Genomic DNA, 22,557 nt, shown 5'->3' on the forward strand with positions numbered 1-22,557 from the left:
GATAATTGTGCAACAATTTCTTTTGAAACAAATTAGTTTTTTGTAAAAAACCTCTTCTTGAATTGCATCATTTCCAATAGAGGAATATGATTTATAGTATATAGTGTCATAACTTGATCGATCTCTATACATAACGTAAATGATGTTACAGTTGTTCACACTTAAAACTTAAGTAAGAAAAGAGTTTAAAATGTAGGGATATTTGTACCTCCGCCAAATAAACTAAAAACGCTACCATCCACAGCGATTTTATGCTGTTGATTCCGGAAATCATTTTACAACAGTTGAAAGAAAACTGAAATACATTTTTAGCAAATAGTTATATTTGAACAGCTCTTTAAAATTAACTAAAAAAAAAAACATAGTAGAACCTATTAAAAAAATTACAAAAGTCATGACAGATAAACTGGGCACGATATGTGTTGGCCCGTAAAATTTGAATGAATCCATATTCGCCAATTATCTTTTTTATCCAAAACTGGTTAATTGGTGACATCGCCTCTCACACCTACCTTCTGGAAAAAGAACACTCAGGTATAATGTTTTTATTTTTGGATGACTTTATAGAACATTGGAGCACTATTTAATAGTTATAGTCGCGCTTCCCTGATATTCTATACAATTTTTTATTCTGTTACATGGAAATGATTGCCATAGCAGCAATATTATAAGTATAGTGTTAGAGTTAGATGTACTATGTATATATTTTGTTAAGGGATCAAAAAATAGTCAACATTTTTTAAAGATATTCTAGATAATGAGGGTTTAAGAAAACTTAAACTTGGTAAGTGTATGTATAAGTCTGCACATCAAGTTTAGTCAACCTAGCTGTTCTGGTTGAAAAGTGCTAGATGTTTATACGCATGGATAGACTGAAATATGTATATATCTATATTGATTTGTCTCGCCATGCTGATTATATTTGTATTCATAACATGGGATCTGCCTCACCTCTTTCTGTCTGTTATTTATATCGCTTAGTCTTTCTGATATACCCTTTCACCCTTCGGATGGAAGTTGCTAAAAATAGTCCGCAACTTTGTTATTCAGTGTTCGGCATGCTCTCAGAGAGCGGGAGCAGACATTTTTTCATTCGGATACTCAACGCCATTCAAGTTTGTTATACTCGTAGAATATGTGTGCGTGTGTATTGTTTTAAATGTGCACAAAAGCTCCAATTCGTGCAACAAATGAAACGGCCCATGGCCCTCTCTCACTTGGCGCTTGCTCGCTGCTTCTCCATTCAGTTGCGTTCGAGCGCTGTGTCGAGACGGTTCGTTCATCGCTTGGGGAGGAAATTCGGTAAGAGGAGTTTATACGGCCGGCACGTGTGAACGTCGCGAAAGCTTCAAGTGGTTTGTGAGTCAAATGCACACAGCGACATACATACGTGTACGTAGTGATTTATTAATTAAAAATAGGAATTGTGATAAACTGAAGTGATAAATTAAATTCGTACACTATCGATGGCAGTTTAAATCTGCCGAAATATTTGATTGCAAAGTAACTTCTATAGAGATACGGTATGTGGTAACATCATCATTAGCCTAGCCATGTATATGTGTGTGAGTGCATTTGTATGTAGTTATGAGCATTTAAAATTTTTGCTTTTCATTATCGCGTCACCACAGCATTGCCTCCTGCAATTTGCCTGGGCGCTTTGCGTCATGAATAATTTGGTTGTATTTACAAATGCAATGCATACTAAAATATTATTTATATTCTTAAATATGAAAAATGGTGCATGTCAGTTTGCTGAAATTTTTGTGAGTTTTTGTGCGTTTTATTGCGTTTGTTTCGAGCAACCAGTCAAGCAGAGAGTAAAGTGCCGGCAATTGTTTGTACCCCAAACCCTCATACCCCCTTAATGAACATGACAACCGCGCGAGTCGCCGGTTTGTTTGCATAAGCAGTTTCCTCGTATTTTCGATAGCGTTTTGCCCGATTGCTGTACACATGTCGTAAACACTCCCCTACAGCTGAAAATACATACATAGATACGTGTACGTACATACATACATACATAAACTAAGCAGCATTGATCGCAATTTAGAATCTGACGCAGTTTTTTGTTCAACAAGTGTTTACTGAAAAATGATTACAAAATTGAAATGCAATATTTAAACAAGTGCAATACTAGTCAGCTGCAAAAATAAACACTTCTGTGTCAATTCATTTGGTTGAGTCTGAGCAATGGAGACCTAAAATAAACATTTATTTGCAGAATAAATTGGGGCATCAAAATACCGGCGAACGGGAATATGATATAATAGGTTGTTCACAATGTTTGTAACACTCATACACTCAATCCGTATTACTAAAAACCAAGATCTATGTAAAGGAGCTAAGATCATTCAACTTTGTGAGTGTAACTCACCTAAGTTCAACTAAGTGCGAATCTTCTGCAACTTACTGTTGTTTTCCTGTCAGATAAAAGAAAGTACCCACCTTTAGATTTGAACTAAGAATTATATCTTTCTGTCTACCCTGTGTTCTCTCCATATTATATTAACTGGTCTTTATTTTGTTGGCAGTTTTACAACTGAATTATCTTTTTTTTTTTAATTTCATATGTTTCCTTTGACTGAACGCTAACAAAATGTTGCAATAAGTACTCTAATATATAAATATAAATAGGAAAGACAACTTCCAGTATTCATTTTTCAATTTTTGTTTCCAAGGGGAAAAGAAGACTTCTCAGCATGATAATCAAGAACAATATTGTGAAAGCTATTTCATCATCGATGTTTGTATGACAAAACACTTCAGCAGACTCATATAAGAGAGTACATAGGAAGATTTCCATTATTTGATTAATTTGTGCTGTGCCATTAAACAAGCCCCTTAATTGGCCGACAATCAATGACGTAGATCTGCGCTGAAGTGCTCGTTGAAAATTCATTTTCAACATAATTAAAGCTCACTTGACCAAATTGAACCCTTAAAAACGTACTCTGCAAATTGAAAAGTATGATATCGACTAAATGCATTACGAAACCCTTTTCTAAATATATATGTACAATATATACATATGTACATATGAATTATGGTGAGTATGAAGGTGCTATTGCTTCTGTTATCTAGAGCTCGGAAATTGCACACTAAATCGTTTTAACAATGTTTGGTAGTTTGCTAAAAAGTTGTTGGCCACCTTGACATGGCAAGTTGCTGAAAATATTACTAGACTTTCACTCTTCATTCTGGTGCCCATGCCCAACTTTCATTGTCAAAAGAAAATTTCCCAATGTGGGTCAGTAACACTTGACGAACTGACCTTCAGCTTGCTTCAAAAACCGGCTGGGACCTATCGCAAGTCTGTTGATCTCCTGCGCTTATCTGAGGTGCTCTCGTGGTGTCGTGTGTGTTTTGTGGTCTGGCTGGCTCTCTAAAAAATTACTGTAAATATAATTTGCTGCGTTTATTGTCATAAGAAATGCGTTCGTCTTCTGATTTACGCTGGAACGCTAATGTTATCAAATATACAGAATATACTAGAGTTAATGGCCGATATGGTAGACGCGGTAGAGATGGGAATCGAGACTAACCGATGGTAATAAAAAATTAATGAAATGATATATTCACTTTGTTGCTTGTAGTCATAATTATAGGAGAATAGGTGTTTTTAACAGAAAGTTCCGTAAGTTCCAATAATTAAGTAAAAAAAAAATTTATTTTGGTAATATTTCAAGTTATAATATTTGTATTCATGACAAATGTAGGTCTTGCTGTTAAAATCATGGAATGAATCCAATCGGACAAGCGCTGAATTGATTTCAAATAAACAAGTCCGGATTTAATCGCTGTACCAGTTTTAGCGTAATTTCAAAACAAAGGGGCCGTTTTACGAAACAAGTGGTAGCTTTAAGAGTGTCTAGACTTTTGAGTTATAAATGAAGCAAATTTTTACTTGATATCTAGAGTATCCGTCTCAATAGATCTCATTGTAGCGAGCATGTGGAGCGTTGAAACTGAATACTTCCATTTACAAGTCGTTTTAGTACAAGGCCTCTTCAGTCTATGATTTATGTACAGAGCTGATAAGAAATTACAGTTGGACGAATTATAGCTTCTCCACAGACAATAAACAACGTCTAACGTAACTGGCAATTACGGAAAATACGAATCTTTTTGAATCTAATAATAAATTAGATTATCTTAATGTACCTATCGATCTGTTATTCATCATAGATCTAAAAAGGAAGAACCCCCATGCCAACATGGACAGCAGTGCGAAGCCGGAACGCAAAAATCCGCGACACAGAGCCAATATATTTTCCCAGCTGATATTCGCATGGACAGTTCCATTGATGTACAAAGGATCGCGGAAGGGACTAAATACGGATGACTTGACAAAATGCTTAGCCGAGGATGAATCCGAGCCATTGGGTGACCGCTTGGAAGAGTAAGTGAGAAAAAAATAAGCCTACCTCAGCCATAATTAAATGAACATCATAAATTATTCTCTTTCTAATAGTAAATGGTACCAGGAACTGGAGAACGCGCGTAGGAAGTCGCGGAAGCCACGTCTGCGCAATGCTTTGTTCAACTGCTTTCTGGGTCCCACGATTGTGAATGGACTCATCTGCCTTATTTACATTGTACTTAAGTGAGTATGGCTGCATTTAATCACGTCTGACTTAACTAACCCTCAAAACCCTTCATTACAGATCGTTGATACCCGCCGTTTTGGCGCAACTTTTGTTGCAATTTCAACGCGCCACTCCCGCAACGGAAGTAAGAAGCACCGAAGGCCATGAACTGGTTGATGCGCTCAATCGAACAGCACGCGCTATTGGAGGCGTGCAACGAGATTATTCACAAGCTCCAGACGCTGACAATAAAGGTGTCTTATCAGCAGAATGATGGGAATAAAAGGGGATTTGAAAAAAAAAAAAACAACAATAGCTAGACCTTTAGATGAGAATATTGGCGCCAAATATTTTGATTAGGCTTCGGGTTATGTTATGTATAATTGTCTGGGCGAATGTCTACTGAACATATACCTTCTATCTCTTTGTAGATAACCCCGTCTCCGAGAATGCCCTGGAAACAGGTGAGCCCTTCAAGGAGCATGTTTATCTTGATGCTGAAGCTGGCAATGCAACCACAGCTCTTGCCGCGGACAGCTTTAAGCAAATGGTGCTGTACCTGTGGAACGATACATATAGCTTGGGTGCCATTCTTGTGCTCTCAACTGTTCTGGGCTGCTTCTTGTTGCATCACGTAGATCTTCGTCAACGTCTGATGGGTGCAAAAATGCGCATTGCCTGCTGTTCGCTTATCTATCGGAAAACCTTGCGTCTGTCCATGAAGACGGCCGGTCAAACGCCAGCGGGTTATCTCATCAATTTGCTATCGAACGATGTGAATCGACTGGATTATGGTTTCATATTTATGCACTGGATATGGATAATGCCGTTGCATGCTGTGCTCATCTGCTATCTCATTTGGCTGCGGATCGGCATTCCAGCGTTAGTTGGAGTGGTCGGATTGCTACTTAAGACTGTGCCGGTGCAGACGGCCCTGAGCAAATTGGCCTCGGTGTTGCGACTTCGTACAGCCCTGCGTACAGATGCCCGTGTGGGTATTATGAATGAGCTGGTGCAGGGAATACAGGTAATCAAAATGTACGCTTGGGAGCGACCATTTCAGGCAGTTGTAGCCGAGGCCAGACGCAGCGAGGTGCAGCAAATACGGTATGCTTCGTACCTGCGTGGCTTCTACCTCAGCACAATGGTTTTCACGGAGCGTTCCACGCTGTACATCACGGTGGCCGCAGCTGCTCTTCTGGGCAACACCATATCAGCGGACTTTGTCTTCTCAGCGGCTAGCTACTATAATATACTGCAGCTGGTGGCTGCCATTTGGTATCCCTTGGCCGTTTCCTTTGGAGCCGAAGCTTTGGTCTCACTGCAACGCATTCAGGACTATTTACTAATGGAAGGGCGCGACGAGAAGGTCCACGGCATAACACAGAAACATGATGAAGGCGGCGACAGCCGGGCCATTGTGTTCAAAAACATCGATGCAAATTGGGATGCAGTCAAGCCGCAGCGTACCCTGCAGGATATTAATTTGGAAATACAGCGCGGTCAGCTATGTGCGGTTATTGGTCCAGTGGGTGCCGGGAAGAGTTCTCTATTACAACTATTGCTTGGTGAGTTACCCATCATAGACGGCAGCGTCGTCATTCAGGGCGAGCTCTCCTACGCAGCCCAAGAGCCTTGGCTCTTTACCGGAACGGTTAGAAACAACATTCTTTTTGGAGAGAAATACGATCGAAAACGCTACCATGAGGTGACCCGCTGCTGCGCCCTAAGCACAGATTTTCAACAGCTGAGCAATGGCGACAAAACGGTAGTGGGGGAAAGAGGAACATCTTTATCAGGTGGCCAACGTGCTCGCATCAGCTTGGCACGTGCCGTTTACAAACCTGCTTCTATTTACTTACTCGATGATCCACTAAGTGCAGTAGACGCCCATGTGGGTCGACATTTGTTCGACGAAGTCATTGGACCACGCGGACGTCTGGCGCAAGAAAAAGCCACGCGCTTGCTGGTCACACATCAAGTGCACTTCCTTTCCGAGGCCGATTGGATTGTTATTGTGGATCAAGGACGTATTCTACGACAGGGCACCTATGAGGAGTTGCTACAGAGCGATTTAGATTTCGCAAAGCTCTTGGAACGTCCCGCTCTGGAGGAAAATGATGGGGAAAAACAGCAATCAGGCTCCTCAGCCACTCTTAATGGTCTGACGGTGGATGATGAGGATGATATACCATACATTGATGGTGTACGTGATGGCTACCAACCGTTGCGTAAGCAGAGTATCTCCACGCATGGCAGCAAGTCGGTAAGTATTTCAATACGTCTATCGTCCCCATAGAACACTTAAAGCGATGTCTTGAGGAATTTGTGTTCTTACGATTTCATTTATCTTTTACCCACAAGGGTGAAATAGGATTTTAATTGATCCCATCCAATAAAAATTCCATGTTTTTTAGCTCAGCGGTAGCAGTGATCAAGCGGATGGTGACGATGAAGTCGGCCTAGCTGAGGCTCAAGCAGCTGGCGGCGTCTCCGGGCGCGTTTGGTATGAATATTTTCATGCAGGCAGCACCTTCTTCAGCTTCAGCTTTATGGTGTTCATCATGCTACTATCCCAGGTAGTGTGTAGCAGTTCCGATTACTTTGCCAACATCTGGACTCAGCAGGAATACCAACGTTCACAAGGACAGCCCACGCTTTTCACCACCTATGAGTGCATGTACATTTATGGGGCATTGATTATTGGCGTGGTCATAATGACAGTCTTCCGTGGCTTCCTATTCTTCAAGACGTGCATGCACGCATCCAAGGTTCTGCACGATCGCATGTTCGCCTGCATTTTGCACGCCACCATGCGATTCTTCGACACCAACCCTTCGGGACGCATACTCAACCGCTTCTCCAAGGACATGGGTGCAATTGACGAGTTACTGCCACGTGCTATGATGGACTTTATACAGATCGCATTAGTCATGTTTGGTATACTGATTGTGATTACGGTGGTGAACCCGGTGCTAGTAGCGGCCATGTTGGTGGTGGCTGTCATCGATATGCTGGTGTTGAAGCTTTATTTACGACCATCTCAAGACCTAAAACGATTGGAGGGAATTTGCCGCAGTCCCGTCTTCTCACACCTCTCCTCCTCTCTTTCTGGCTTGGCCATTATTCGTTCTCGCGGTCTGCAGGATGTTGTTGCCAAGGAGTTCGACAATCTGCAGGATGTACATAGCGGCGTCTGGCAGGTGATGATGGCAACCAATACAGCCCTAGGTCTGTGGCTGGATTGTGTGAGTTGTGTGTTCCTAACGTCTGTGACCTTCAGCTTCATCATATCAAGCGAAGGTAAGCAATTAAAATCAAAATCAAATTAGTGGATGAAACCACTAATTATTGATGTTGTACTAACTTATCTTCTAAGTATTTGTATTTTTAGTTCAAGCTCTATAATAATTTTAAGCTAGTTAGCTCTCAAAAGAAATACATGCTCATTAAAACCTCTCTCCCTCTCTTTATAGCAACCTACAGTGGGAATGTGGGTCTGGCCATCTCACAAGCCATGGTACTTACTGGAATGGTGCAGTATGGTGTGCGTCAAGTGGCTGAATCCCTGCAGCAGATGACGAGCGTGGAGCGTGTGCTGCAATATACGGAACTGGAGCAAGAACCTGTGGTTGAGAAGGAGCCAGCCTCAAATTGGCCAACACTTGGCCAAATTGAGTTCCGTGACATGAGCTGTCGCTATGATCCCAACGGGTCGCCGGTGTTGAAGCACTTGAACTTGCTTATTGAACCGGGCTGGAAAGTGGGAATCGTGGGACGGACAGGAGCGGGCAAGTCCTCTTTAATTGGTGCGCTTTTCCGTCTAGCCTACATTGAGGGTGGCATTTATATCGACGGGATTGAGACGGGCACTATTTCGTTGGAGACGCTTCGCACGCGTATTTCAATAATTCCACAGGATCCGGTACTTTTCTCTGCCACCATACGCTACAACCTGGATCCTTTCGAGCGATATAGCGATGTAGATTTGTGGAGCGCTTTGGAATATGTGGAGTTGCGTAGCGCAATTCCAGGCTTGGATTTTATGGTTACCGAACGCGGTAGCAATTTTAGCGTGGGACAACGCCAATTGTTATGTCTAGCGCGTGCCATTCTACGTAATAATAAGGTGCTGGTACTGGATGAGGCTACCGCCAACGTGGATCCACAGTAAGTAAACCGGAAAACCCTTAAAAAGAGAATATTAGGTTTGCGGGAGGTAAAAAATGTAACAGGCAGAAGGAGACGTGGCAGGCCCACACAGTACTTGTATATATATTCTTGATCAGTATGACAAAATGAGTCGATCTCGCCCTGTCCGTCCGTATGAACAACTGGATCTGAGAGACTATAGGATATAGAGACACAATGTGTGAACGCTATAGGAGTTTGTTTATTTTTTTGTTTATTCCCCTGACTTCCCACTATGGGGGATTATAATCAGCTATATATCGGAGACTATGGTGATTATGAGTCCATATGACATTATGATAGGTCGATATTTAAGGCAGTTATCTTTGTACTGCGTACATGCACACAGACACGCATAGAGGCAATTCCTATTTAAATGTGCAGCTATACACCCTTTTCGTAAGTTCGACTACCAAGGGGGGGGAAAAAAAAACTATACAAAATGTGTATAAATTTTTTTTCTTCAATTTTCTTAATTTTTATAATTAGTGTGCACATACATATATACGGAGTACCTATTTCATATTTGGGACACCCGACTTTAGCTTCTCCACTTGTTATACCCTGTACCGGTAGGGTAAAAAGGGTATATTAGGTTTTTGCAAAGTATGTAACATGCAGAAGAAAGCATCTCCAACCCCATAAAGTACTTGCAAGGATCTCGGAAACTATAAAAGCTGGAATAACCAAAGTTGGTATCCAGATTCTCCTAGGTCCGAGAAAGGACGAGTTTATTTTATATTTTCGAATTTCGGGTATATTACCTTGTTAAATGAGTAACATTTTTGTTATCCACAGAACTGACGCCCTCATTCAGCGCACAATACGTGTCAGATTTCAGCATTGCACTGTTCTTACGGTGGCACATCGTCTTCACACCGTCATGGATTCGGATCGGATTGTGGTCATGGATGCTGGCACCGCGGTCGAGTTCGACGTTCCTCATTTGTTGCTGAAGAAACAGCACGGCGTGTTACGCCAGATGGTTGAAGCCACTGGTGGAGAAGCTGAGGCACTCAAGAAAACGGCCGCCGAGACGTTCCAGCGTCTGCAGCGGCAACGCGAACAACATAGGCAGGAGTAGTGTGTGGATGCTCTTAAATCGCCAATTGGTGCTGCCTGTTACTTAATACCAAAACAATAATTATATAGCCCACAAACAATTTGTTTTATATAGTTAAGTTTAGTTAGTTTATAAAAACAAACTGCCTTAAGAAATAATACGCAGACAGGGAACATGTTTCAATTCACTTTTTTTTCAATCCATCGAAGATGGACCTTCAAATGTTGATCACTTCCTCTGCGGGGTAGAAGTGCTTCGAATAAAATACTTTTATGTTTTTTCATTTTATTTTATTAAGACCCGAAGCGTTGTAAACACTTTAAACATTTAAGCTGTTTTCATTTGATTTATGTATGTATCTAAATAGTAAGACAATTACTTTTGGCATAAGTATATTTTGTATGTGAAAGAAAAATTGTAAAATTTGCTTTTTGTTCGTCATTAGTTAGAAGTTATACTTTAATGATATTTTCTTAACCATATTTTGTACTTCATGCCTGATATTTTGGCCAACAACTTAAACAGCAACTGTGAACAATTGTACTTGAGACTACATTAGATAGAAAACGTATGCAACTTATTTTATTAAAATATACACCCACACAAAAGTTAATAAAATTGCAATAAAAATGCGGTAATTGAATAATTTAAAAAAATTTTCGTCAAAATAAATAATAAAATACAATTTTAAACGGCACAATACACGCTCTAATACACAAAAGGTGAACATATTAAAATACATTTTTTATGCAGAATAAGCTCCATTGCTGGCTTTAGAATGTGCGCTTACTGGAGCCTTAGGGGACGGCAGTGTGCTTGTCAAGCTCCCGCGTGAGAAACTCTCGCAAGTTGAGTGATCGTCCCATCTGACTGGCTTCTTGGGTTTCAACAGTTGCTAATGGTTCTGCATTTTCCTTATTCTTAGCCTTTTCTTGGCCACCACGTGGTCGTGGCCGCCGCTCCTGCTCCGGTGAAGTGCTATCGCTGCCCAGAGTATCTGCTTGCCGTTGACGTTGTCGCATTGTTGCGGACCAACATAAGCCCAAACGCTGCATCTCACGATCCAAGTCACTGGAGAGCGTGGCCCCACCATCTGGGGTTGTGGACATGCGTTCAATGCCGCTTTCTTCCGGTTGCTGGGACATGTGCTCGGCGACGGCGCTATTGCGACGTGTACTGCTGGCCACATCGTGATCCGCGGGCTCGGTGGTGGCATTACCTCTTCTAAAGGAAGATTTCAAAATACGCCGCTGCCGCAGCTCAGCCTCCACATTGAAAGAATCTGTTGTGTCTGTGAGATTCTCCAAGCTGGCGCTATCAATAAGAACCCGCTCCTCAGGTGGTTTTTTGGCCAAACACTGCTGCATATACTCGCATCGGCTAGGAAACTCACGTATACTCGCATTCGCCACTCGCAGTTGTTGCACAAGATCCTTCAACGACTGATTCTGGTCTGTGGTCGTAGGTAGCTCCACTTGCACATTAGTTGATGTAATGTTGTGGAGGTAGGCGGTGATGTTGGGGAACTCATGATAGTCCAGAGCCTGCGATCCAACACGCTGCTGGAAGGCATCCACCAACTCGTGGATGCTGCAGTCGTATACTCTTATTGGGATCTATTTGGGAAAGGTCCAGGTGAATTTCCTCGAATGTAGGAAAGGGAACAGGCACCAACTTTTGACTGTTGGTCAAAGCAGTGGCCGTGACGCCTGCCACTTGCGATTGGGCGGGCGTATCTACTTCTGCAATGGTGGACAGCTCATGCGCCGGATCCTCTTCGACCATTTGTGGACAGCTATGTGCGGTTATTGGTCCAGTGGGTGCCGGGAAGAGTTCTCTATTACAACTATTGCTTGGTGAGTTACCCATCACAGACGGCAGCGTCGTCATTCAGGGCGAGCTCTCCTACGCAGCCCAAGAGCCTTGGCTCTTTACCGGAACGGTTAGAAACAACATTCTTTTTGGAGAGAAATACGATCGAAAACGCTACCATGAGGTGACCCGCTGCTGCGCCCTAAGCACAGATTTTCAACAGCTGAGCAATGGCGACAAAACGGTAGTGGGGGAAAGAGGAACATCTTTATCAGGTGGCCAACGTGCTCGCATCAGCTTGGCACGTGCCGTTTACAAACCTGCTTCTATTTACTTACTCGATGATCCACTAAGTGCAGTAGACGCCCATGTGGGTCGACATTTGTTCGACGAAGTCATTGGACCACGCGGACGTCTGGCGCAAGAAAAAGCCACGCGCTTGCTGGTCACACATCAAGTGCACTTCCTTTCCGAGGCCGATTGGATTGTTATTGTGGATCAAGGACGTATTCTACGACAGGGCACCTATGAGGAGTTGCTACAGAGCGATTTAGATTTCGCAAAGCTCTTGGAACGTCCCGCTCTGGAGGAAAATGATGGGGAAAAACAGCAATCAGGCTCCTCAGCCACTCTTAATGGTCTGACGGTGGATGATGAGGATGATATACCATACATTGATGGTGTACGTGATGGCTACCAACCGCTGCGTAAGCAGAGTATCTCCACGCATGGCAGCAAGTCGGTAAGTATTTCAATACGTCTATCGTCCCCATAGAACACTTAAAGCGATGTCTTGAGGAATTTGTGTTCTTACGATTTCATTTATCTTTTACCCACAAGGGTGAAATAGGATTTTAATTGATCCCATCCAATAAAAATTCCATGTTTTTTAGCTCAGCGGTAGCAGTGATCAAGCGGATGGTGACGATGAAGTCGGCCTAGCTGAGGCTCAAGCAGCTGGCGGCGTCTCCGGGCGCGTTTGGTATGAATATTTTCATGCAGGCAGCACCTTCTTCAGCTTCAGCTTTATGGTGTTCATCATGCTACTATCCCAGGTAGTGTGTAGCAGTTCCGATTACTTTGCCAACATCTGGACTCAGCAGGAATACCAACGTTCACAAGGACAGCCCACGCTTTTCACCACCTATGAGTGCATGTACATTTATGGGGCATTGATTATTGGCGTGGTCATAATGACAGTCTTCCGTGGCTTCCTATTCTTCAAGACGTGCATGCACGCATCCAAGGTTCTGCACGATCGCATGTTCGCCTGCATTTTGCACGCCACCATGCGATTCTTCGACACCAACCCTTCGGGACGCATACTCAACCGCTTCTCCAAGGACATGGGTGCAATTGACGAGTTACTGCCACGTGCTATGATGGACTTTATACAGATCGCATTAGTCATGTTTGGTATACTGATTGTGATTACGGTGGTGAACCCGGTGCTAGTAGCGGCCATGTTGGTGGTGGCTGTCATCGATATGCTGGTGTTGAAGCTTTATTTACGACCATCTCAAGACCTAAAACGATTGGAGGGAATTTGCCGCAGTCCCGTCTTCTCACACCTCTCCTCCTCTCTTTCTGGCTTGGCCATTATTCGTTCTCGCGGTCTGCAGGATGTTGTTGCCAAGGAGTTCGACAATCTGCAGGATGTACATAGCGGCGTCTGGCAGGTGATGATGGCAACCAATACAGCCCTAGGTCTGTGGCTGGATTGTGTGAGTTGTGTGTTTCTAACGTCTGTGACCTTCAGCTTCATCATATCAAGCGAAGGTAAGCAATTAAAATCAAAATCAAATTAGTGGATGAAACCACTAATTATTGATGTTGTACTAACTTATCTTCTAAGTATTTGTATTTTTAGTTCAAGCTCTATAATAATTTTAAAGTAGTTAGCTCTCAAAAGAAATACATGCTCATTAAAACATCTCTCCCTCTCTTTATAGCAACCTACAGTGGGAATGTGGGTCTGGCCATCTCACAAGCCATGATACTTACTGGAATGGTGCAGTATGGTGTGCGTCAAGTGGCTGAATCCCTGCAGCAGATGACGAGCGTGGAGCGTGTGCTGCAATATACGGAACTGGAGCAAGAACCTGTGGTTGAGAAGGAGCCAGCCTCAAATTGGCCAACACTTGGCCAAATTGAGTTCCGTGACATGAGCTGTCGCTATGATCCCAACGGGTCGCCGGTGTTGAAGCACTTGAACTTGCTTATTGAACCGGGCTGGAAAGTGGGAATCGTGGGACGGACAGGAGCGGGCAAGTCCTCTTTAATTGGTGCGCTCTTCCGTCTAGCCTACATTGAGGGTGGCATTTATATCGACGGGATTGAGACGGGCACTATTTCGTTGGAGACGCTTCGCACGCGTATTTCAATAATTCCACAGGATCCGGTACTTTTCTCTGCCACCATACGCTACAACCTGGATCCTTTCGAGCGATATAGCGATGTAGATTTGTGGAGCGCTTTGGAATATGTGGAGTTGTGTAGCGCAATTCCAGGCTTGGATTTTATGGTTACCGAACGCGGTAGCAATTTTAGCGTGGGACAACGCCAATTGTTATGTCTAGCGCGTGCCATTCTACGTAATAATAAGGTGCTGGTACTGGATGAGGCTACCGCCAACGTGGATCCACAGTAAGTAAACCGGAAAACCCTTAAAAAGAGAATATTAGGTTTGCGGGAGGTAAAAAATGTAACAGGCAGAAGGAGACGTGGCAGGCCCACATAGTACTTGTATATATATTCTTGATCAGTATGACAAAATGAGTCGATCTCGCCCTGTCCGTCCGTATGAACAACTGGATCTGAGAGACTATAGGATATAGAGACACAATGTGTGAACGCTATAGGAGTTTGTTTATTTTTTTGTTTATTCCCCTGACTTCCCACTATGGGGGATTATAATCAGCTATATATCGGAGACTATGGTGATTATGAGTCCATATGACATTATGATAGGTCGATATTTAAGGCAGTTATCTTTGTACTGCGTACATGCACACAGACACGCATAGAGGCAATTCCTATTTAAATGTGCAGCTATACACCCTTTTCGTAAGTTCGACTACCAAGGGGGGGGGGGAAAAAACTATACAAAATGTGTATAAATTTTTTTTCTTCAATTTTCTTAATTTTTATAATTAGTGTGCACATACATATATACGGAGTACCTATTTCATATTTGGGACACCCGACTTTAGCTTCTCCACTTGTTATACCCTGTACCGGTAGGGTAAAAAGGGTATATTAGGTTTTTGCAAAGTATGTAACATGCAGAAGAAAGCATCTCCAACCCCATAAAGTACTTGCAAGGATCTCGGAAACTATAAAAGCTGGAATAACCAAAGTTGGTATCCAGATTCTCCTAGGTCCGAGAAAGGACGAGTTTATTTTATATTTTCGAATTTCGGGTATATTACCTTGTTAAATGAGTAACATTTTTGTTATCCACAGAACTGACGCCCTCATTCAGCGCACAATACGTGTCAGATTTCAGCATTGCACTGTTCTTACGGTGGCACATCGTCTTCACACCGTCATGGATTCGGATCGGATTGTGGTCATGGATGCTGGCACCGCGGTCGAGTTCGACGTTCCTCATTTGTTGCTGAAGAAACAGCACGGCGTGTTACGCCAGATGGTTGAAGCCACTGGTGGAGAAGCTGAGGCACTCAAGAAAACGGCCGCCGAGACGTTCCAGCGTCTGCAGCGGCAACGCGAACAACATAGGCAGGAGTAGTGTGTGGATGCTCTTAAATCGCCAATTGGTGCTGCCTGTTACTTAATACCAAAACAATAATTATATAGCCCACAAACAATTTGTTTTATACAGTTAAGTTTAGTTAGTTTATAAAAACAAACTGCCTTAAGAAATAATACGCAGACAGGGAACATGTTTCAATTCAATTTTTTTCAATCCATCCAAGATGGACCTTCAAATGTTGATCACTTCCTCTGCGGGGTAGAAGTGCTTCGAATAAAATACTTTTATGTTTCTTCATTTTATTTTATTAAGACCCGAAGCGTTGTAAACACTTTAAACATTTAAGCTGTTTTCATTTGATTTATGTATGTATCTAAATAGTAAGACAATTACTTTTGGCATAAGTATATTTTGTATGTGAAAGAAAAATTGTAAAATTTGCTCTTTGTTCGTCATTAGTTAGAAGTTATACTTTAATGATATTTTCTTAACCATATTTTGTACTTCATGCCTGATATTTTGGCCAACAACTTAAACAGCAACTGTGAACAATTGTACTTGAGACTACATTAGATAGAAAACGTATGCAACTTATTTTATTAAAATATACACCCACACAAAAGTTAATAAAATTGCAATAAAAATGCGGTAATTGAATAATTTAAAAAAATTTTCGTCAAAATAAATAATAAAATACAATTTTAAACGGCACAATACACGCTCTAATACACAAAAGGTGAACATATTAAAATACATTTTTTATGCAGAATAAGCTCCATTGCTGGCTTTAGAATGTGCGCTTACTGGAGCCTTAGGGGACGGCAGTGTGCTTGTCAATTTTGCGGACCTATTGTTAGCCCGCTGGTTAGACTGCGCGGGAGACATACCATCTGGATAATGTACTGAGGAGATTCTGCTCTCGCCGGAGAAGAGCAGAGTGCCAGCGTTGACGCTGCCGCTTTTAACAGAGCCCGATTTATCACGAATCGACTGAGATGAGCCCACAGGTGTGGAAGTTTTCTGGCGATCGTTAGTAGCCCCTGTGGCGTGATGGCCGAGCGAGTCGATGACAGATTGCAGAAAGTTGCCTTTGAGTGAATCATCGGAGCTATCAGTGGCACTGTCCGAATATATACGATGCTTCAGAAGCTCCCGCGTGAGAAACTCTCGCAAGTTGAGTGATCGTCCCATCTGACTGGCTTCTTGGGTTTCAACAGTTGTTAATGGTTCTGCATTTTCCTTATTCTTAGCCTTTTCTTGGCCACCACGTGGTCGTGGCCGCCGCTCCTGCTCCGGTGAAGTGCTATCGCTACCCAGAGTATCTGCTTGCCGCTGACGTTGTCGCATTGTTGCGGACCAACATAAGCCCAAACGCTGCATCTCACGATCCAAGTCACTGGAGAGCGTGGCCCCACCATCTGGGGTTGTAGACATGCGTTCAATGCCGCTTTCTTCCGGTTGCTGGGACATGTGCTCGGCGACGGCGCTATTGCGACGTGTACTGCTGGCCACATCGTGATCCGCGGGCTCGGTGGTGGCATTACCTCTTCTAAAGGAAGATTTCAAAATACGCCGCTGCCGCAGCTCAGCCTCCACATTGAAAGAATCTGTTGTGTCTGTGAGATTCTCCAAGCTGGCGCTATCAATAAGAACCCGCTCCTCAGGTGGTTTTTTGGCCAAACACTGCTGCATATACTCGCGTCGGCTAGGAAACTCACGTATGCTCGCATTCGCCACTCGCAGTTGTTGCACAAGATCCTTCAACGACTGATTCTGGTCTGTGGTCGTAGGTAGCTCCACTTGCACATTAGTTGATGTAATGTTGTGGAGGTAGGCGGTGATGTTGGGGAACTCATGATAGTCCAGAGCCTGCGATCCAACACGCTGCTGGAAGGCATCCACCAACTCGTTGAACTCCTGCTGCAGTCGTATACTCTTATTGGGATCTATTTGGGAAAGGTCCAGGTGAATTTCCCTCGCATACTCCTCGAATGTAGGAAAGGGAACAGGCACCAACTTTTGACTGTTGGTCAAAGCAGTGGCCGTGACGCCTGCCACTTGCGATTGAGCGGGCGTATCTACTTCTGCAATGGTGGACAGCTCATGCGCCGGATCCTCTTCGACCATTTGTGGACTGTAGCGTCTTATTGTAGGGGGCGGAGCACCTCCACGTCGCTGATGTCCAGCTTTTGAGCTGTGCGTAGAGGAGGCTAGCGAACACGGCTCCGCCTCTGCAACTTGTCCCTGAGCAGTGTGTGGGCGCGAGATTGAAATGCCACTATCGCGACTTGCTCCCGTCGGTTTGTGCTTTTGCAATGGCTCCTGATCAGAAAGCGGCAAAGCTTCCGAGGTGTTGGTATTGAGGCTGGTGCACTGCGCATCACTGCGCTCCGAAACAGTGCGAGAGCGTGGCGGAACATCAGGCCCGGTGGGTAGCTCCATATACTCCGTTGAATGACGTTCATTTTCGCTAGCCGAAGTTAGTGTAACTTCCACCAGACGCTGCTTCTCCTCGCGCACCTTGGTGATTAGTTCCGTAAGTTCCGCGATGCGTTGTGTACAGTTCTCGGTAAGTTTTGCGTAACGCTCCATTTGGCGCGTGGCATCTGTTCCACCATCTGTTGAGCTGCACTGCGATGTCTTTGCAGGCTGCGGTCTCCGCTGGACAGTGGTGCTAGTCGACGTGACCTGTGCCTGTTTAAGCATCGCTTGCATTGTCTTGCTGCTGGGCAATTTGCGTGGAGTGTAGGAATCGGGCGCTATGGTGACCGAACGTGTGCATGATGGGGGACACGTATCTTGGCTTTTGGCTGGACTTCTCTCAACACATGGCGTTGTCCGACGACTGTGTTTGGGCTGATCGTGCTTTATATTTGTTGTACTGTTGCTTTCCAACCTCCTGGTCCATACGTCATCAAAGGCCCGCATACTGTGTTCTGCATTTGATTGGCACTGGCTCTGGTTACGCAGCGTGTCCTCCAGTTCGTTTATGAAACTGCGATTATCTGTGATGAAAGCTTGGACGCGCTGCATACGTCGCTCATCAATTAATGTTTCATCTGCGGCGGAGCTATTCGACATATTGCGAGGATTGTTGACTATAGATGAAGAGGGTGTCGGTACGTCGGAGGAACTGACGCCTAGGTCCTGCACCGCCCTGCGCGTCATACCCAACAGACGCTGTACATACTGTGCTATCAACGGGTGTAGTGGAGGCGAAGCTGCAGCACGTTGTTGTTCTGGCATTTGAATGCCTTTATAGATAACAGGTGGCAAACTGCGATAGACAGTGGAATTGGAATCGTACGAATTTTGACGTTGCGCGTGCTCATTGATTTGATCTGTGAGCTCATCTGTTGTCTCTGTGGTTGGCTGCGGTCTGCTTTTCGGCTTTACCTTTGCCCGTGCCTTGTGCTTAGGTACACACTGTTTAACAGTGCCGTCACTTCGGACCTTTATAACTATCTCCACGGGTTTCTCGCACTCCTTGCTTGTCTTTTTCCCTATGTCTTCATTGCCGGTCCTTTGCTTTTCGTGATAAAACTCCCTCAGACGCTGCTCCAGCAGTTCTTCTTTTTGATGTAGATTCGACTCGCGCGCATCAAGCGTGCGTTCCTTCTGCTCCAATATATCCGCACGCTCCTGGCGTATATTGTCAATCATCTTTTGTACGTTGTCATCATCAACAACTGTGCTGCTACCACCCGCTTTTATTTCCTGTAGAAGCTGGCTTCGAATCTTTTCAATGCGCGAGAGCAAATTTTGCAATTTCTCCGATTTGGAGGTGTTGGACTCAGTAGCTTTCAGGTCTGTACGCAACTGCTTGCTTTGATCATCCACATAGTCCAATAGTATGGAACAACAGCTCGAGGATGTTACAGTGGCTCCATCGTCGGCTTTGCGACCACGCTCGCCCACATTTACTGTAGCTGGAGCTGGTCTTGAACTCATGCGATTAGTTTTGCAACTGGCATGGGTTGTTGCTGTTCTTGGCAATGCAGTGTCCACTTCGGGACATGTTATAATAGCGGGACGTAGCAGCATCTTTTCCATCACCTCATTCATTTTAAGCTCACGGCGTACGGCCATGTCTGCAAACCGATGACTGGGCATAAAGTTGGCCTGATTAAAAGGGAACCACAAATCATTAAAATAAAAAAATAGTATTTTTTGTAGAAACACAGGAGATTAGTAAACTTACATCGCTGGGTAACATCTGTGGATTCTGTTGTGCTAGCGCGTCCAATTTCTCTGTCAACTCTGCACAATCGCGACGGACCTGCTCACGCTCCAAGGCCTTCTGACCACGCTGGTCGCTTATTTTCCTTAAATATTAAAATCAACCTTTAAAGCAAATACAATAATGTGGTGCCTGTAAGCAAACTAACCGCAGTTTGTCCAACTCCTTTTCCCGTAATTCTCTTAGATGGTCCTCCATGCGCGCCTGTTCCATAGCATTCATTTGTGTGGCGTCCTGAGTATTTGTGTGCACAGCTGTTGAGGGTGCCTCATAATTTTTATGAAATTTGTTATTATAATCGTAGAAGTGCACACGCCCTGACGTCGCGCTAGCCGCACGGCTCTGACGCATAACAAACGTAGTTGCAGACACTGAAGAATGGGTAGCAGTTGTAGTTGGTTGCCGAGGTACTGTGCCAACTGAGGGCTGGAGCTGCTCGCCCGGATGTTGCGTAGGTGGCTGTTGAAGCGGCTGATGTTGGATTAAATGTTGCTGTGTGGTCATTCCTTGCAGAATAAACTGTTGGATGGGTTGCTGCTCCACGGGCTGTGTCTGCATGGACTGCTGCTCCATAGGACATGTACATTGTGACATTGCATCGGCCATACATGGCGCAGTCTGCACCGCAGATGTACCACAAGTAGGCACACATGGTGTTGTTTGTACGGCCGAATTGCGCCTAAGTCCTGCATCTATAACCATTGCGGATGGTGGGGGTCCTTTACGATTTTGTTGTTGTCTTCGAGGCGAATTCACGTGTGCGGCGGCTTTTTTACTCTTAGTTGGTGACTTGCCTGCTGTTTTTGTGGGCGACTTGGGTTCTTGTGTTGTTGACTTTGTTAGTCTTGTGGGCGATTTAGCTTGTCTTGAGGGCGACCTTGTTTGTCTAGTAGGCGACTTTGTCATTTTTGTGGACGATTTTTCTGATCTCACAGGTGATCGTGCGGTTTTCGTTGGTGACTTTGCTCTTGTGGGTGATCTGGGCACAGATCTGTTGAGACTGCGTGGTGACAGAACGCTCTTTTCTGTTCCAGTTGATCTTGAGCAACGTTGCACCAACTCAGAAATTTGGGTGAAACGTTTCCGGGGCAAACATTTTTCCCGTGCATTCTTCTGAGGCGTTTTACGGTGACGTTCGGGGCTGCACTCAGGACTTGAACGGACCACGTGACTAAAATTGCGATTGCTTTGCACAAACCGATCGTTTATATCCATGCCGGCTTGTGTATTAAATGCCAACGTGTCCTCCTTATCTATATCTACATCCAAAATAATGGGCGCCGTTTGCTGCAGGTTCTTGTTCGTACAATCACTTGGCGGAAGCGTTGCGATCTCATCGTCACTCTCATCTGGATGAAAGGATGAGCAACTACTATCTGTTAATTGTTCATCATCGCTACTTGCGCATAGACAATTTGGATTCTCACGACAGCACGTGCCGCGTTTGCGCTTCCCTGCATTGCCTTCAGTTCCTACGTTCAACATATAGCAATTGTTCTTATTACACGTTTTTGGCGATCGCAAGCAGTTATTGCACTTGGCTGCTGTAACGTCTGTGGATATGGCTGTGTTGGGGATCACTGGCGTTTGTGTACATGCTGTAGCTCGGCCTTCATAATTGTTACAGTCCCTCCCTCCAGTTTTCCTATGCAGTTGCACATGCGTTTTATTGGCATGTTTACATGCGCGCTTGCACGCCTGTCGGCTGCATCTTCGAATTTTTTGAGCGAGGTGTTGCTTTTGCTGCTCGTTAATTTGATTTTCAGCCTGCGCAGCACGGTGGGCGGCGCCTACTTGAAATATAGAGCCGCGGTAGTCTTGGTGTTTTTTGACCAAAACATGCTCACGCCAAGCATTTAGCTCCTTCTGTTTTATTTGCTCTAGTTTTTGTAATTGTCGTGACTTCTCATCTTCCACATCTTGGCGTATTTTGCGAGCCAGGCAATTCGATTTCTCGCGTACCTGTAATTTGTTTTTGTAAGTCGTATTCACTGAATATTGAATATTAGGAAGCGTATTTGCTGACCTGTCGTAGACGGGTGATGCGACGCTCATTTTCCAAGTCTTTTTTTACGCGTTCAGGGTCGGCTAGTATGTTGTGGTGTCGCTTTCCGCTAGCTCCGAACTTCCCATTAACAGTCATGGGGCGCGACATGCTCAGAACTTAACTTGAATAAGGTTCCAAAAACATTGAACAAAAATAACACTTTTGATTATAAAATCAAAAAGCCAACGTCCAAATTCCTCAACTACCCAAACAATAAAGCGCAAACGCAGAAACCAGTTCCACAACAACAACTCTTATCGAAGCGAAACAAAAGTTATCGAATAGCATTTAAACGATGCTGTCAGTTTCTCATCGAGTACTTGGTTAGTTGGAAACATCCTCCGACTCATCGAGTATTTATAGAGTTATTACTTTTTTAAGGAATCGTATTAAATTACTAACGAGGGTTTTGGTTGGGTTCTTGCTTTCAGTTCCTCTTGAACGATATTTGAATCTAAGTACTTCCACCAAATCTAGTTGGATGATGATTTACAGAATATGCTAGAGTACATACATATGTATGTATGCGTGCCGTGCTCCTTTGATTTGGACCAAGCAAATGCCTTTCGGGATCGCTGCATCAGCACGCGATTTCGATTATCAAGAGAATTGATGGAAAATACATGCGTAAAAGCCCGAATCAATACCCCAAAACCACTCTACTATTGAAGACCGATAATTTTGATTTGTTACCGCCTAAAACAAATGAATTTGAGTCCGTTGAAGTCTCGATTGACAATTCTATTCTGAGCTCAATATTCTACAGAGATAATAAAAAAAAACGTGTTTTGATATTTTGCAACGTAGAAGAGCTTTAATAGCAGCAAGAGTGGAAGCTTATCGAGACCGAAAAAAAACTGGAGCAGCAGCAATACAGCTGCTGAAAATATTGAAAGAAAA

The 22,557-nt window shown here is 43.8% G+C and overlaps 2 protein-coding genes across 2 annotated transcripts; one reads left to right on the forward strand and one right to left on the reverse strand.

The window, feature by feature from the left end:
* Positions 1-1,298: 1,298 nt before the first annotated feature.
* On the forward strand, positions 1,299-15,471 carry LOC115625400 (multidrug resistance-associated protein 4). Its single transcript, XM_030520439.1, has 12 exons — positions 1,299-1,523; positions 4,189-4,402; positions 4,475-4,606; positions 4,668-4,843; positions 5,021-6,855; positions 7,007-7,892; positions 8,066-8,759; positions 9,579-9,863; positions 11,602-12,397; positions 12,549-13,434; positions 13,608-14,301; positions 15,121-15,471. Exons 2-12 carry the CDS (start codon positions 4,218-4,220, stop codon positions 15,404-15,406), a joined length of 6,855 nt encoding a protein of 2,284 aa, XP_030376299.1. The 5' UTR covers positions 1,299-1,523; positions 4,189-4,217; the 3' UTR covers positions 15,407-15,471.
* A 543-nt stretch (positions 15,472-16,014) lies between these two features.
* On the reverse strand, positions 16,015-22,225 carry LOC115625360. Its single transcript, XM_030520395.1, has 4 exons — positions 21,637-22,225; positions 19,759-21,572; positions 19,572-19,695; positions 16,015-19,492 (listed from the first exon to the last, which is right to left on the reverse strand). Exons 1-4 carry the CDS (start codon positions 21,763-21,765, stop codon positions 16,130-16,132), a joined length of 5,430 nt encoding a protein of 1,809 aa, XP_030376255.1. The 5' UTR covers positions 21,766-22,225; the 3' UTR covers positions 16,015-16,129.
* Positions 22,226-22,557: the final 332 nt, after the last annotated feature.

This window comes from Scaptodrosophila lebanonensis, unplaced genomic scaffold (genome assembly GCF_003285725.1).
Source record: "Scaptodrosophila lebanonensis strain 11010-0011.00,11010-0021.00 unplaced genomic scaffold, SlebRS2 tig00000072-arrow-pilon, whole genome shotgun sequence".
NCBI lineage: Eukaryota > Metazoa > Arthropoda > Insecta > Diptera > Drosophilidae > Scaptodrosophila > Scaptodrosophila lebanonensis.

Bases quoted from the DNA above. Each gene is read 5' to 3' on its own strand.
- LOC115625360 (XM_030520395.1), bottom strand. From the start codon at position 21,765: ATGTCGCGCCCCATGACTGTTAATGGGAAGTTCGGAGCTAGCGGAAAG. The intron at 19,696-19,758 runs GTTAGTTTGCTT...TTAATATTTAAG, and splicing joins AAGGAGTTGGACAAACTGCG to GAAAATAAGCGACCAGCGTG. The intron at 19,493-19,571 runs GTAAGTTTACTA...CCTTTTAATCAG, and splicing joins CACAGATGTTACCCAGCGAT to GCCAACTTTATGCCCAGTCA.
- LOC115625400 (XM_030520439.1), top strand. From the start codon at position 4,218: ATGGACAGCAGTGCGAAGCCGGAACGCAAAAATCCGCGACACAGAGCC. The intron at 4,403-4,474 runs GTAAGTGAGAAA...TCTTTCTAATAG, and splicing joins TTGGGTGACCGCTTGGAAGA to TAAATGGTACCAGGAACTGG. The intron at 13,435-13,607 runs GTAAGCAATTAA...CTCTCTTTATAG, and splicing joins CTTCATCATATCAAGCGAAG to CAACCTACAGTGGGAATGTG.